The sequence below is a fragment of the Hibiscus syriacus genome, unplaced genomic scaffold (assembly GCF_006381635.1).
Source record: "Hibiscus syriacus cultivar Baekdansim isolate YM2019G1 unplaced genomic scaffold, ASM638163v2 tig00110415_pilon, whole genome shotgun sequence".
Classification (NCBI taxonomy): domain Eukaryota; kingdom Viridiplantae; phylum Streptophyta; class Magnoliopsida; order Malvales; family Malvaceae; genus Hibiscus; species Hibiscus syriacus.
The window spans coordinates 620,565-633,243 of NW_024062729.1; the positions used below are offsets into that span (position 1 = coordinate 620,565).

At 34.6% G+C, this 12,679-nt stretch overlaps 4 protein-coding genes across 4 annotated transcripts; 1 reads left to right on the top strand and 3 right to left on the bottom strand.

Moving 5' to 3' along the window:
- Window positions 1-735: 735 nt before the first annotated feature.
- LOC120124170 (venom phosphodiesterase 2-like) lies at window positions 736-2,009 on the bottom strand. The gene is made up of 2 exons (XM_039142896.1): window positions 1,578-2,009; window positions 736-817 (listed from the first exon to the last, which is right to left on the bottom strand). Exon 1 carries the CDS (start codon window positions 1,974-1,976, stop codon window positions 1,626-1,628), a length of 351 nt encoding a protein of 116 aa, XP_038998827.1. The 5' UTR covers window positions 1,977-2,009; the 3' UTR covers window positions 736-817; window positions 1,578-1,625.
- LOC120124232 (ectonucleotide pyrophosphatase/phosphodiesterase family member 3-like) lies at window positions 1,972-2,903 on the bottom strand. Its single transcript, XM_039142940.1, has one exon. It carries the CDS (start codon window positions 2,901-2,903, stop codon window positions 2,070-2,072), a length of 834 nt encoding a protein of 277 aa, XP_038998871.1. The 3' UTR covers window positions 1,972-2,069.
- Window positions 2,904-3,548: 645 nt separating this feature from the next.
- LOC120124169 (enhanced ethylene response protein 5-like) lies at window positions 3,549-7,173 on the top strand. The gene is made up of 13 exons (XM_039142895.1): window positions 3,549-3,815; window positions 3,901-4,037; window positions 4,139-4,232; window positions 4,324-4,413; window positions 4,521-4,586; window positions 4,886-4,975; window positions 5,046-5,102; window positions 5,354-5,415; window positions 6,019-6,106; window positions 6,326-6,402; window positions 6,483-6,557; window positions 6,650-6,755; window positions 6,842-7,173. Exons 1-13 carry the CDS (start codon window positions 3,648-3,650, stop codon window positions 6,971-6,973), a joined length of 1,242 nt encoding a protein of 413 aa, XP_038998826.1. The 5' UTR covers window positions 3,549-3,647; the 3' UTR covers window positions 6,974-7,173.
- A 3,923-nt stretch (window positions 7,174-11,096) lies between these two features.
- On the bottom strand, window positions 11,097-12,371 carry LOC120124155 (putative GATA transcription factor 22). Its single transcript, XM_039142887.1, has 3 exons — window positions 12,014-12,371; window positions 11,535-11,909; window positions 11,097-11,457 (listed from the first exon to the last, which is right to left on the bottom strand). The coding sequence occupies exons 1-3, from the start codon at window positions 12,230-12,232 to the stop codon at window positions 11,116-11,118; spliced, it is 936 nt and encodes a 311-aa protein (XP_038998818.1). The 5' UTR covers window positions 12,233-12,371; the 3' UTR covers window positions 11,097-11,115.
- Window positions 12,372-12,679: the final 308 nt, after the last annotated feature.

The window sequence follows — 12,679 nt, forward strand, 5'->3', positions numbered from 1 at the left end:
CTTTGTTTTACAGTGCAAGAAGTTAGAATTCAAAGTTTCACCAATCCCCGGGGAGATGATATCTTTTATATACTATAACTTGCGACGTGTACACTTGAACCAATTACGAATCACTTTAATCACACAACAATAACCAATTATATTTGACAATTAATCTATACTAATTAATCATATTTTACAATCCATAAAAGACATCCACTTATTTTATAATTTGTACCAATTAATCTATACTAATATGTATCGATCCAGTTCGCACACCTAGTTTTGATAGGTAAGTCTCACAGCGAGGATTTCCTGCATACACAAGGACTCGAACTTGAGACTTTACTTAAACGATATCAAACTACTTACGAGCTGAACCAACTGCGATTGGTACTAATTAATCATATTTGCAGTCCATAAAAACATCCACCTACCCTTGTCATAAACTGCCACGAACTGTGAAATGGGAGTTTATTAATGAATTTATTTATGGGATTTTAATTAAATTAGCTAATATTATTATCACATACATAAAAAGCAAGCAACTCTGGCATTTAACCAGAATAATTGATCATTATGAAGCCTGCAATAGTGCTAACTCATCATTCTACTCATGAATTGTGGTAAAAGTGATCAAGCAACTTGAGAAAAAAAACTGAAACTTTTAATGAGTTTTGTTTTCTTCATCTTAGAACACAACAATAAATCAATGGATCATTAAGAATGACCATGACAGATTATGCTAAGAGCTTCATGAACAAACATCAACTGGTCCAGATTTCACTAATATCCTTCTTCTGTGCGGTCTCGACATAGACGTATTCCCAGTTGTCGTCTGATCCACTTCTACTCTGTGTTGGTAATGCTCAATCTCACATAGTATTGGAAATATTATTGGGAATGGTATTTAAGGCTTGTCTTTCCCACTTCCTTGTTGAGTGATAGAGAACAAGGGGGACTCTCGCGCACCGTCGTCGCCGTCCGTCCGTCTGTCTATGCTCGGGTATGGTCGGGTCGTGGTCGTGGTTCATCTAGACGTTAATATCAGGAGTTACAGGAGTTATTTGATTTAATTCCATGGGTTACATGATATAATTTCGGGAGTTATAACAGCTGAACAATGATGCAATGAACATGTACTATTTTTGAGTCAGGTTCATCTAGACGTTTCAGCTGTTACAAAAGAAGAGATTTAATCCTGAAATTTTATAGACAATTTTAACCCTATTTCTAGCCTATAAATAGAGGGTTATATTCAGCTTCTCAACTCACTCTCAACATTCACAATTCACTTTCAAAGTGTTTTATGCAATTATTCTTTCTGTGCTTTCCGATAAGAAGAGTAATACCACCGGCAATCGACTCCGATTTCGGATGTACGGAATTCGGTGCAACCGTGTTAACCTCGGGAGACGGTCCGCCTACTGTAGCGATTACACACATCGGGGCGAATTCGTTTCTAAGGCAGTGGTTATACCACGACACGATTTACAAATCTGTTCCTTTTAATTACTGTTTATATTTTCAGTCAGTGCTAACGGTGTAGTTTTGCAGTTCATATATCCAACACTCTGCACTTCAGCAGCTAAGAACACTCTGAACATGCTTAGGAGATAAAATTGCTGACTAGGCAATAGAACAGACTAGGGAAATGCCGAAGAACCGTTCGGAGCACCCTTTAGTTTGAGAATTGAAGTTACCAAGTTATATATCTGAACATTCTCGAAAGATGGTACCTTCTTGCCCCTTGCAAATTGAGGACCATGACCGATAAAAATGGTCCTCATTGAGAACAATGCATTGTCGTACCCATGTGCTCCTCCGCACTCTTGTTGCTTTTTCTTCTCTACCATAAAACTCTCCTCAATCAGCCCTATTATGGGAGGAATACGGTCACTTGCCACATAATACAGTCGACTAGGTAGCTCCTCCTCAAGATAAAACTTCAGATACTTCCCATTCTCAACTCTCCCAGATTCCAATCCTTCATTCATCTTTGCAACAAAATCCGACGGTGAATAACTGGGAGGTGGACGAATCGCAAGTATCGGAACATGACGCTGAACCGAACCAGCAGGAATTTTAATTCAAGGAGCTAAATCATCAAGGAAAATCAGTTTTTTATCACATGTACCAACCATCCCATGGTCTCCAACCATAATTATGGTAACATCCTCAAAAACCCCTCTTTTTTCTAAACCATCAATCAACCTCCCAATCGAACTATCGATCCTAGCAACGGCCTCGGTGATCCGAGGATCATCGGGTCCAACCTGGTGACCCTGGTGATCAGGATCCTCAAAATACAATGTCATAAACACAGGAGCCTCACTGCTAGGCAAATCAATGTAGCTTAAAACAGTATCAACTCTATCCTCAAAAGGAACAGATTCATTATACAACATACAAAACTTTCTAGGACAATCCCAAGAGCCCTTTTTCACCTCACTTCCAGGCCAAAAATAGGTAGCAGCCTTTAACCCATTATTGACCACAGTCTCCCAAAGTGGTTCACCGAGCCACCACTTTGGCTCATGACTTGACGTAGTGAACGCATCACCAGTTTTAGGATACACAAACTGGTTGTTTACAATTCCATAATAAGCAGGATAAAGTCCAGTGACAATAGAGTAGTGATTAGGGAAAGTAAGTGTAGGGAAAACAGGAATCAAACCCAACTCAGCTTCAGTCCCATCAGCAATCAAACGGTGGATGTTTGGTGATGAGGTCTTGAATTGGTACCCAAACCGAAACCCATCACAGGAAATCAAAATGACCACAGGCTTTTCCAGTTTCTTCAAAGGTCGAGAAACGCTTTGATCTGTTGCTGAAAAGGCAGCCGAAAGAGCAATGCAGGTGAGGAATATGCAAGAAAGAAGAGCCCTTGAAGGGCTTGTAGGGTCTTCTTCTTGAGTACCCATAATTTCCTCCTTCTCCCTTCTACACAGTTTCTATGAAATCAAATTGGTGACAAGAGAAAAGCGAGATCAACAACACTTGATAGAATGCTAATAATCAGTAGACTGTAAAGAGTAGAATTAGAATACAAATTTAGCAAGTTGTACAGGGAAGTCTTTGCTTAAAAAGGTACAGTGGACCAATGGAGTCCAAATGAGGACTTAGCTTTTCTGCTTTATAGAAACCCTTCTTTATCGAAAATATTCCGGCCATTTTTTTAACTATCGGTATTTAATTTATTGATCGATTAATCCGGATCGAATATTATAGGACTATCCTCTCAATCCAATTTATTTCATTTATAATCGTCAATATTCGAATCTTTAACCTTACGTAAAAGATCTAGTGTCTTATCCCAATAAACACATTTTATGAGTATAATTAAGTTCACCATTTATCTTTAACAGCTCAAAATCATCTTAAAAAATTTATTTTTTAAATAGAATCTAATTTTACTTTAAATATAATTTTGAATATGGGTTCACGGGCGGGTTTCGGAGCTTTGAAAAGTTTGACAGATCAACATTGAAAACGTAGTCGTTTTTAATGCTGAAATTCCAAATCCTAGTCCGCCAAGGAGGGGAGGAAAATCTTTACTTTCTGTAAAAGAAAAAAAAATACAGCTGAAGTTGCAGAGAGCAGCGATTCAGAAAGAGGAAACTTTTTATACATATATTGGTTAATAAGCTTCGAAAGTTAGTGGAGAAATGGCGTACCCAAGCATGGGAGAAGCACATAGGAGAATCACAGATTACCTAAACAAGTTCTCCGAAGCCGTTTCATACCAAGATGTAGCTTCCCTTGCTCAGTTCTTTTCCTTCTCCTCCAACTCTCCTTCGCTCCTTTCCGTTGCTGATGCCCTCAACATTGTCCAGGTTTTTGTTATTGTATATCTATTGTTTTAAGGAATTAAAAGAAATTTGTCAAATTTTTATTTTTGTCCCTTTTTCTTTGTGATAGGATGCGAATAGATTCATAAAACAATCGGAGAAGTTTTCCCATTACGGTGAGATTTTGGCCCCGCTTTTTCGTTCTCTGCAAAGCTATAGAGTTGGGAACATGGTTGATGCCTACCATGCCTTCGAAAAATTTGCAAAGTAATGTACTTGTTTCCTTTTTAGGTTTTTCAAGATTTTGCTTTTTTCCTTCATTCCTTTTAATATGCAATGTGAGAATTGTGGGAATCTCGCTTTGTCAGTGCTTTCATTCAGGAGTTTCGGAATTGGGAACCAGCATGGGCATTGGAGGCGTTGTATGTTATTGCTTATGAAATTAGGATTCTTGCAGAGAGGGTATTGATGTGCAAAACCTTGTAGTTTTTAATTCTCCTAAAATAATTTTATTTTCGATGTCTGATTTGATTTGGGAATATTGTGATTGTAGGCTGATAGAGAGTTGGCTTCCAATGGGAAATCCCCGGAGAAATTGAAGGGAGCTGGATCATTCCTTATGAAAGTATTTGGTGTTCTCGCTGTAGGTTTTTTATCATCTAGAAATACTAGTTAACATTCTGTATAGACTTCGGTTGCAGAAATAATCACCATTGTTGCTAACCATTTGATGTGGCACATGGATACCAGGGAAAAGGCCCGAAACGTGTTGGAGCATTATATGTGACCTGCCAACTGTTTAAAATCTACTTCAAGGTGATATTTATGTTTCTTTTATCTTTGCTTTCTACTTTGTTGGAATCTTTTCGTGTGCTGTTCTATATTTATCATGGATTTGGCAAATGTATTGTACACTTAGATCCAAACATTTTGGAGGTTAAGATGCATTTAAAAGTTTTTTTTCAGCCCTCAGCCTTTGACATTGTGTTCTCTTCCTCCACCATGTTTACCAAAAGAAATTCAAATGATTTTTGGTTCCAACATATGTTAGGAGTATTTTTGATTTGGAGTTGAGAAGCGCACAAGATTGAAACTGCTCATATTTTATTTTGCAGCTTGGTACAGTACACCTCTGCCGAAGTGTAATAAGAAGTATTGAAACTGCTCGCATTTTCGATTTTGAGGAATTTCCTAGAAGAGACAAGGTATTTTTTTCCTTCCCCTGGAGGTTTCTGTGTATATGAACCGTTTGATGAGTGTTACCTCCTTTCTCAGGTCACTTATATGTATTATACTGGGCGTTTGGAAGTTTTCAATGAAAATTTTCCTGCTGTAAGTAATCTAAACCGTATAGAGAAAGCTATACTTCTTTCCTTTCGAGCTATAAATTTCATTTGTGATTGTGTTTCTTGTGTTTGCCTATCATGATTAATCATCATTTTGACTTTGGGACCTAGTTTGTAACTAGCATCCTAGCTTCTCACTGCTACTTTTATCTGGCTTCACATTGTCAAAGCGTTAGATTTAAAAATTCAATGTAACGGTGATTTGCTGCTCCTACTAAAACTGTTTTGATTTGGCAGGCTGACCAAAAATTATCATATGCCCTGACACATTGCAGCCCTCTCAGAGAATCAAATATAAGGTTTGTTTATATGTGCTTTTTGTAGATATATCTCACTTGCACGGTACAGAAGCCATATTAACTGATATAATCAAAATTGTCGCTGCATTGCTCATGTTGACATCTAATATGGCATTTGATAACTAGGTTAAAATTTTCCTTAAATATGTGCTCCCAAATTTTTTTAATTTAAACTGGTATTTCTAGTCTATTTTTGATGAGTTTTCATTTTGTCGTTAATGTCCTTATTTTATCTCTTATTTTATTATATTCGTGGAAGTATCAAAACTAGTCCAATCTAGTTTTTGATAAAGTTGAATTTTCTTTCATTATTAAAAAGTAATCCTTTCATAACTGTACAGGTTGACTTCTATCTTCAATGTGTTCCAAAATCGCCGTTTTGGAGTGGTAACACTTTGATGTTAGGGGTTGGAAAATGACACAAGATATACTATTCCGACATACCCATTATTCAAATTGACTGATTAAATATAAGTAAATACTAAACCGTCAAGCGAGTTGTTTCACATAATCTGACTTCTGCATTAAATTTTGACACGAGATAGTTGGGTCCAGTTTTTAGCATTTCTTGCTGATAATTCTTACTCGGTTTGATTATTGTAGGATGATATTAAAATACTTGATACCAGTGAAGCTTTCATTAGGCATCTTACCTGAAACTTCCCTCCTAGAGAAGTATAACCTCCTTGAGGTACAGGTTCTAGTTATTATATTTATTTCCTTTCTATGTGATTGTTATGTTGAAGTCGATGCTTTGTGCTCATGATTTTTAAGAAGTTACGTATTTATCATGTGATTTCCATATTAAAAGGAACAAAGGAATGAAAGGGAAAGTTGTGAATATTTTCTTTAATCTTTTGCTGTTGGTTCAACATATCGAATTAGTAATTATTAATGATTGTATTTGTAGTACAATAATGTTGTACAAGCTCTGAAAAGGGGTGATCTCCGACTTCTTCGGTATGCTCTCCAAGAGCATGAAGACCAGTAAGTTTATCTTCATGATTTTTGTTTATATTGAAATTAACTTGTCAAAAAACGATCCAACTGCTTCTCTCATCTATAAGGTTTTTAAGATCTGGCGTGTATCTTGTCCTGGAGAAGCTCGAGCTCCAAGTTTACCAAAGATTGGTTAAGAAAATGTAAGAGCTTTACACCAAATTACCCTTCATGATGTATTTTTATTCATTTCTTTTTGGTTCATAATATTGACCATAACATGCTCATCTTGTAGTTACTTCATCCAAAAACAAAAGGACCCAAGCAAAGCTCACCAGTTGAAGTTGGAAGTAATCGTCAAAGCTTTGAAATGGCTCGAGATGGACATGGATCTGGATGAGGTATGAATTTTCCGATTACTGTCTTCCCTGCAATTTGCGTTTTGCAATGAAAATTTACCGTTCTTTTTTCTTGTTCCATTTTGCAGGTCGAGTGTATAATGACCATTCTTATATACAAAAATCTTGTGAAAGGGTACTTTGCACACAAGAGCAAAGTAGTTGTTTTGAGCAAGCAAGACCCTTTCCCCAAATTAAATGGAAAGCCTCTAAACTCATGAACTCTATGAAATGGTAATGTAAAAGTCATTAAAAACTTTTGAGCCTTGATGAATGATGTGCAGGTTTGATTGTAAAATGATGAGTTCTATAGAGAAATGACTGGTCAAGCTGGATTTCTATGGACCTTTGCAGTGTATTAACCATTCTTTTTAGGCCTAGCTAATCTATCAATAAAGAGCATATTTGACCTTTTTGGTAATGCAACCCCTCCGTCCTTATTCGTGTTTCTGTTTAAATTTACATTGTTAATGCTTTGGCTTTTGGTTTAGGGTAAAGCTTTCTTCTCATAAAAAGAGATTCGGACGAAAAGTCTCCATTGGTGAAGTTCTTTCTAAAAATATTTAAATTCTCAAATATTTTTATATATTTTTTTATTTATAATATATTTTTGTTCTCTAAAGTTTTTATAAGTTCATCCCTTAATATAAATAGATACTTAAAACTTGGATGGTTCCATTTGAGAGAAAGCTTTTCTGTGAGGCTAGAAAACTAGAGAAGATTATATATAAGAGGCTAACCTGTGATTGAAATTAAAGCGTTTTAATTTTTTTTATTTATTCTTTTAATTATTTATTCGTTTAAATTTTACTATTTCATCAAACTTGAATTACATATTAGTCAATCATATGAATACATATGTACCTTTAATTTTTTTGGACAAAAGTTTTTTTTTTCAATTTAGTCCTTGAAATTTACATTTTTATTTAATTTAATTAAAATTGTAACCTTTTACAAAAAAAAAAATTGAGTTCTGATGTAACGGCGCAGTGTTGGTGTCAGCCTCCTAGTGGTTGGGTGAAAATTAATTCAGATGGTGCTCTCCATAGGGCGTTGGGTATGGTTTCATGAAGGGGTCTTATTCGGGATAGCGATGGCCGGTGGATTCTCTGTTTTGCCAAGTTCATCGGCATTTGTTGAGTGAGGCGGAACTTTAGGGTATGTTTAAGGGTCTTTGTTGTGCCAAGGATGGTGGATTCACCCAAGTCATTACGGAGGTTGACAGCTTAGAGGCGTCGAAGGAGGTGTTGGATTCAAAGGTGAATTTGAGTAGGTTATCGGTGGCTCACCATATCGCGAAGCTCTTGGAAGGAGAGTGGACTGTGCGGTTTAAACAGGTTCCTCGGCCTGGAAATAGAGTTGTTGATTGCTTGGCTAAGATGGTGGATTGGCGGCATTATGACTGCGTTGTTTTGTCGGAACCTCCCCTGGAAGTTCGACCTTTGTCGGATGATGATTTAGCTGCTCCTGTTTCGGCCTAACTTGTAGGTCTGCTTTGTCTTGTGTTACCGGAAAAAAAAAATCCTCATCAATCTCTTGACTTATATCCTCTTGTCAATATTTTATCTTCAAAATTTATTTTTTAATAAGTGGGGTAAATATATTATATAATTTTTAATAATTTTTAATTTATTAAATATTATTATAAAACTTATTTATAAACATAAAAAACAATATAGCTACATGTAAAAATGGGGGCATCATAGTTTTTAGGGTAAAGTATAGTAATGGTCACTAAACATTTCTGAAGTTTGCATTTAGGTCCCTCAACTTTTAAAACTTGCAATACAGTCCCCCAACATTTATTCCGTTTGTAATATGGTCCCCAACTTAAATCACTGTTAGAAAATTAGGGTAAATTATATAAACGGTCATTAAACTTTTCAGGCACTTGAATTTAGGTTCCCAACTTTTAAAACTTGCAAAACAGTCCCCCAATAATTTTATTTTCTTATTAAATATAGATGTATAGAAAATATAAATGATTCAATTTATATTTAAATGTATGAATCATTTATATTTTTGATATATTTTATTTTTCTTGTATAAACTAGTATTTAAAATATGTTTATATTTTAATCAAAATATTTCAATATACGAATAAAAATATATTTATATAAATGTATATTTATATTTAGATGTATAAATAAAAAAATATATTCATATATTAATGTATGAATCATTTATTTTTTGAATATTTTATTTTAATAAGAAATTAAAATTATTAATTATATTAAAAATACTCAACTTAAGATTATATATAATAATGAATTATAAATATGAAAAATATAATTATTAAATTTAGTTTAAAAATATATAAATCTTAAATTTATTCTTTTAAAATATTGTATCAACTAATATTTAAAAAATATATTAAATCTATCAAACAATTTATCAAATATAATATTTTATTGTAAAAAAATATAATATTTTCCCATCATTTATTGCTTTCAAATTTTTTGCCGAAGTTCAAATCTCATTATTTCCATTTTCCATTATATTCTTTTTTTCTGGCATTGGTCATACTATTAGTATATGTATTATTGTATATCTCTTAACACAAACGATGGTGTTAGCTTAGTGGCTCCACCCTGTATCTTTCATTTGCGTGACTCAGGTTTGAGTTTGCCCAAGACCCAAATTTTACGTCTTTGTAACTTAATTTTCTTCTAATTTGGTGGTGACATGTGTCACCAATAACATATATCATGATCATGTGTTAACACATGTCAGATCCTGGTTAAATGATTAATTTATTAAATTTTATTTAATTTATGACCAAATTGATAGCATATATAAATAATTAGGTGGTGACATGTGTCACCAATGACACGTGTCATGATCATGTGCTAACACATGTCAGATCCTAATTAAATGATTAATTTATTAAATTCTATTTAATTTAGGACCAAATTGATTATATAAATAATAAAGACTGAATGTATAATAATGTCAATTTCTTTTAACTGCCACTTCATCATTTGTATCAATTGGTAACGACTAGTGGCTTAGTTGAAACAGTTAAATAATTATGTTGTATGATTGATAAATTTAAAAGATCGATGACAAAAGTAAAAAGGGCTAGATAGTTAAGTTGTCAACCTAGTAGTTTACACTTTTATTTATACGTCAAAATAACATTTTATAAATTTAAAATTTGAATTATTTTAAACCTCTTCTATATCCTAACTACTTTTTTTAATTAAAAAATTTCTTCAACAGATAAGAATTATACTATTATATTTATATAAAAAATACGTATCACATGAAATAAGATGAAATTAAATAATAATAAATCTGACATAATTGAATTCAATTGAATTATTTTGGAATTTAGGGTTTAGAATGAAATTGAATTACTTTGGAAATTGGGGTTTAGAATGAAATTGAGGACTGTTTTGCAAGTTTTAAAAGTTGGAGGACCTAAATTCAAGTGTCTGAAAAGTTCAATAACCTTTTATATAATTTACCCTAATTTCTAACGGTGGTTTAAGTTGGGGACCATATTGCAAACGGAATAAATGTTAGGGGACTGTATTGCAAGTTTTAAAAGTAGGAGGACCTAAATGCAAGCTTCTGAAATGTTCAGTGACCATTACTATACTTTACCCTAGTTTTTAAGCAGTGGACATCTTCACCAGCTGTAGGAAGATCTCAGTCTCCAATACAAATTCCAGTTGTGTTTTTGTTATCTAATTATTTAAAGCTCTAAACATGTCTGATATGAATGAAGACAATGTGCATGACAAAACAAGTACTGCCTTGCAGACGACTTTTTAGATCGGAAATCAGCAACAAAACCCAAAGCCTGCAACCCTAGCTGTGTCTAGCCTGTCTGATTCATCACACCATCAACCAATAAAGTTCCTCTGCAACAACACCATTATCAATGAATAAGTTGCCATTATCACACCTCTATCCAACCCTGGTATAAGAGGAAACTCGTTCACGTGACTTCAAAAGTCGACTCCTTTATGGCCAAAACCTTGCTGAAAATTGCCAAGTGAATCTATACACAAGTCAACTTTGAACCCTAATCGGGTAAGGAACTTAATGTAAGTAAATTTGTGTGTTCATGTCTCGTAGATGAACCCTAATCCAATAGAGAGAGGAGGAGAGAGATGGAATAATGGAAATAAGATCTTGAAAAATAATTTGTTAAAGTTCATAACATAATATATATAAATAATGCAAAGATTCAAGCTCCAAACATCACTATTTTATGTTTGCCTCACACCAATTATCTTAATTTCCCCGATAATTCAAGCATAAAACTCGGTATTTTCAGAGAGTAATTGATGAACTAAGTCATTATTCAAAGCTAATTTAAGAATAAAACAACAATGAAAAAAAGCTAGTTAATTCAATCATGAACAAGCCCATACGATAAGGCCATCAGCAGGATCGCAGCTTCCTTCTCATCCTGTGGGAAAACTCGATGAAAAGCCGAGTTCTTGCTCAATATTACCCTCAAATCCTCGAAACAAAGCTTCTTTCTTCTACCTTGGGACTGGGAACTAAGCTTGCACATTTTAGTATTCTTTAACTTTGCCATACGACCGATACTTGTTCTCTTTGCCTTTGTTTTAACTTTACTACTCTTCGCACTTGTCGTTGTCTCAGCTCCAACAATGGTCCCATTCGCCGCCGCGGCCATTGCTCGTCTTGCTTTTCGTTGTCGAATTCCACAGGCGTTGCAGAGAGACTGCAGTTTATATGTTTAACTTAGATTTTAGGATAAGGGTGTTCATTAGAAAAAGACTAAAGTATATATGTATGTACCTTGGGACCTCTAGGACCACTCCTCCAGAGAGGAGTCTTAATTGTGTTGCAATCAGCACAAACCCTAATAGGACTGTTGTTGTTATTATTATTGTAAGAAGAGTTGCTGCTGTTATCCGGAGATGACGAGGGCTGATTGATCTGAACCTTCAGGTCTTCGAATTTCATAGCCGTCGAGCTTTTCGATAAATCGGACTGCTCCGACGTCATCATCTTCCTCAAAATCCTCATCTTTGAAGGCATCCACTTATAAGAACTGTCCTCATGGTGATGATCGTCACTCTCAATCCTTTCTTCTTTTTTCCAAATCGATAACTTGACCCCACTGTCACCACCACTCCACAATTGTCCATCTTGTGGAACATATATCTTAGCCTGACAATCAAGGAACTTAGATACTTAGACACACACACACACATATTATATATAGGAAATGACCATAATTTCATAACCCTAAGTGATCGCATCAAAATATATACCTGATCTTGTTGATCTAGGAATTCCTGGGATTCTCTTTGACAAGAGCCTGCTTGGTTTTGAACAGTGGGGTTGAAGAAAGTGGGACAAGTAAGAGAGGAGGAAGATGAAGAAGAAGGTTGAGATTTTAAGGTAAAAAGGTGGTGCTGTTGGTGTTGATCATCTTCGTTAAGGTCCAAAGGAAAAGGATAAAGGGAAGAATAGCAATTACTAGAAGTCATGAGGAATATTCAAGTGATGAACAGGAACAGCAGAGATATTGTTGGTATTGTCCAGTAAAGGTGGAGGATCGATGTCTTGAAGAAGAGATCGAGGAGAAAGAGAGAGGGATAAGAGGTTCACGTGATTTCACATACATGACACCATTTTCAAACAAGACAAAAGGGTGAAGAAGATGAGCATGGAATGCTATGCTACTGCTGCTCCATCCTACTCAGAAATATTTAAAGGAGGAAAAAAAAAACCTATCTGCAGCAATTTTCACTCTCCTTTTTGATGCCATTTCAGAAACAAAAAGATAGACTTCTTCGTTTCATGGTAGCCACACAAAATAATCATATAATATTTCACTAATTTAAACATATAAAAACAAAAAATTGATCCCCGTATTGATATTCGTGATAGCTAGTACTATATACATAAATTAAAAGGTCTGATATTAAAAAAAA

Coding starts and splice junctions, on each gene's coding strand:
- LOC120124170 (XM_039142896.1), bottom strand. CDS start 1,976: ATGAATGAAGGATTGGAATCTGGGAGAGTTGAGAATGGGAAGTATCTG.
- LOC120124232 (XM_039142940.1), bottom strand. CDS start 2,903: ATGGGTACTCAAGAAGAAGACCCTACAAGCCCTTCAAGGGCTCTTCTT.
- LOC120124169 (XM_039142895.1), top strand. CDS start 3,648: ATGGCGTACCCAAGCATGGGAGAAGCACATAGGAGAATCACAGATTAC. Junction 5,416..6,018: donor CTCAGAGAATCAAATATAAG/GTTTGTTTATAT, acceptor TGATTATTGTAG/GATGATATTAAAATACTTGA. Junction 6,558..6,649: donor CAAAGATTGGTTAAGAAAAT/GTAAGAGCTTTA, acceptor CTCATCTTGTAG/TTACTTCATCCAAAAACAAA.
- LOC120124155 (XM_039142887.1), bottom strand. CDS start 12,232: ATGACTTCTAGTAATTGCTATTCTTCCCTTTATCCTTTTCCTTTGGAC. Junction 11,910..12,013: donor TCCTAGATCAACAAGATCAG/GTATATATTTTG, acceptor CTTGATTGTCAG/GCTAAGATATATGTTCCACA. Junction 11,458..11,534: donor GTGGTCCTAGAGGTCCCAAG/GTACATACATAT, acceptor TATAAACTGCAG/TCTCTCTGCAACGCCTGTGG.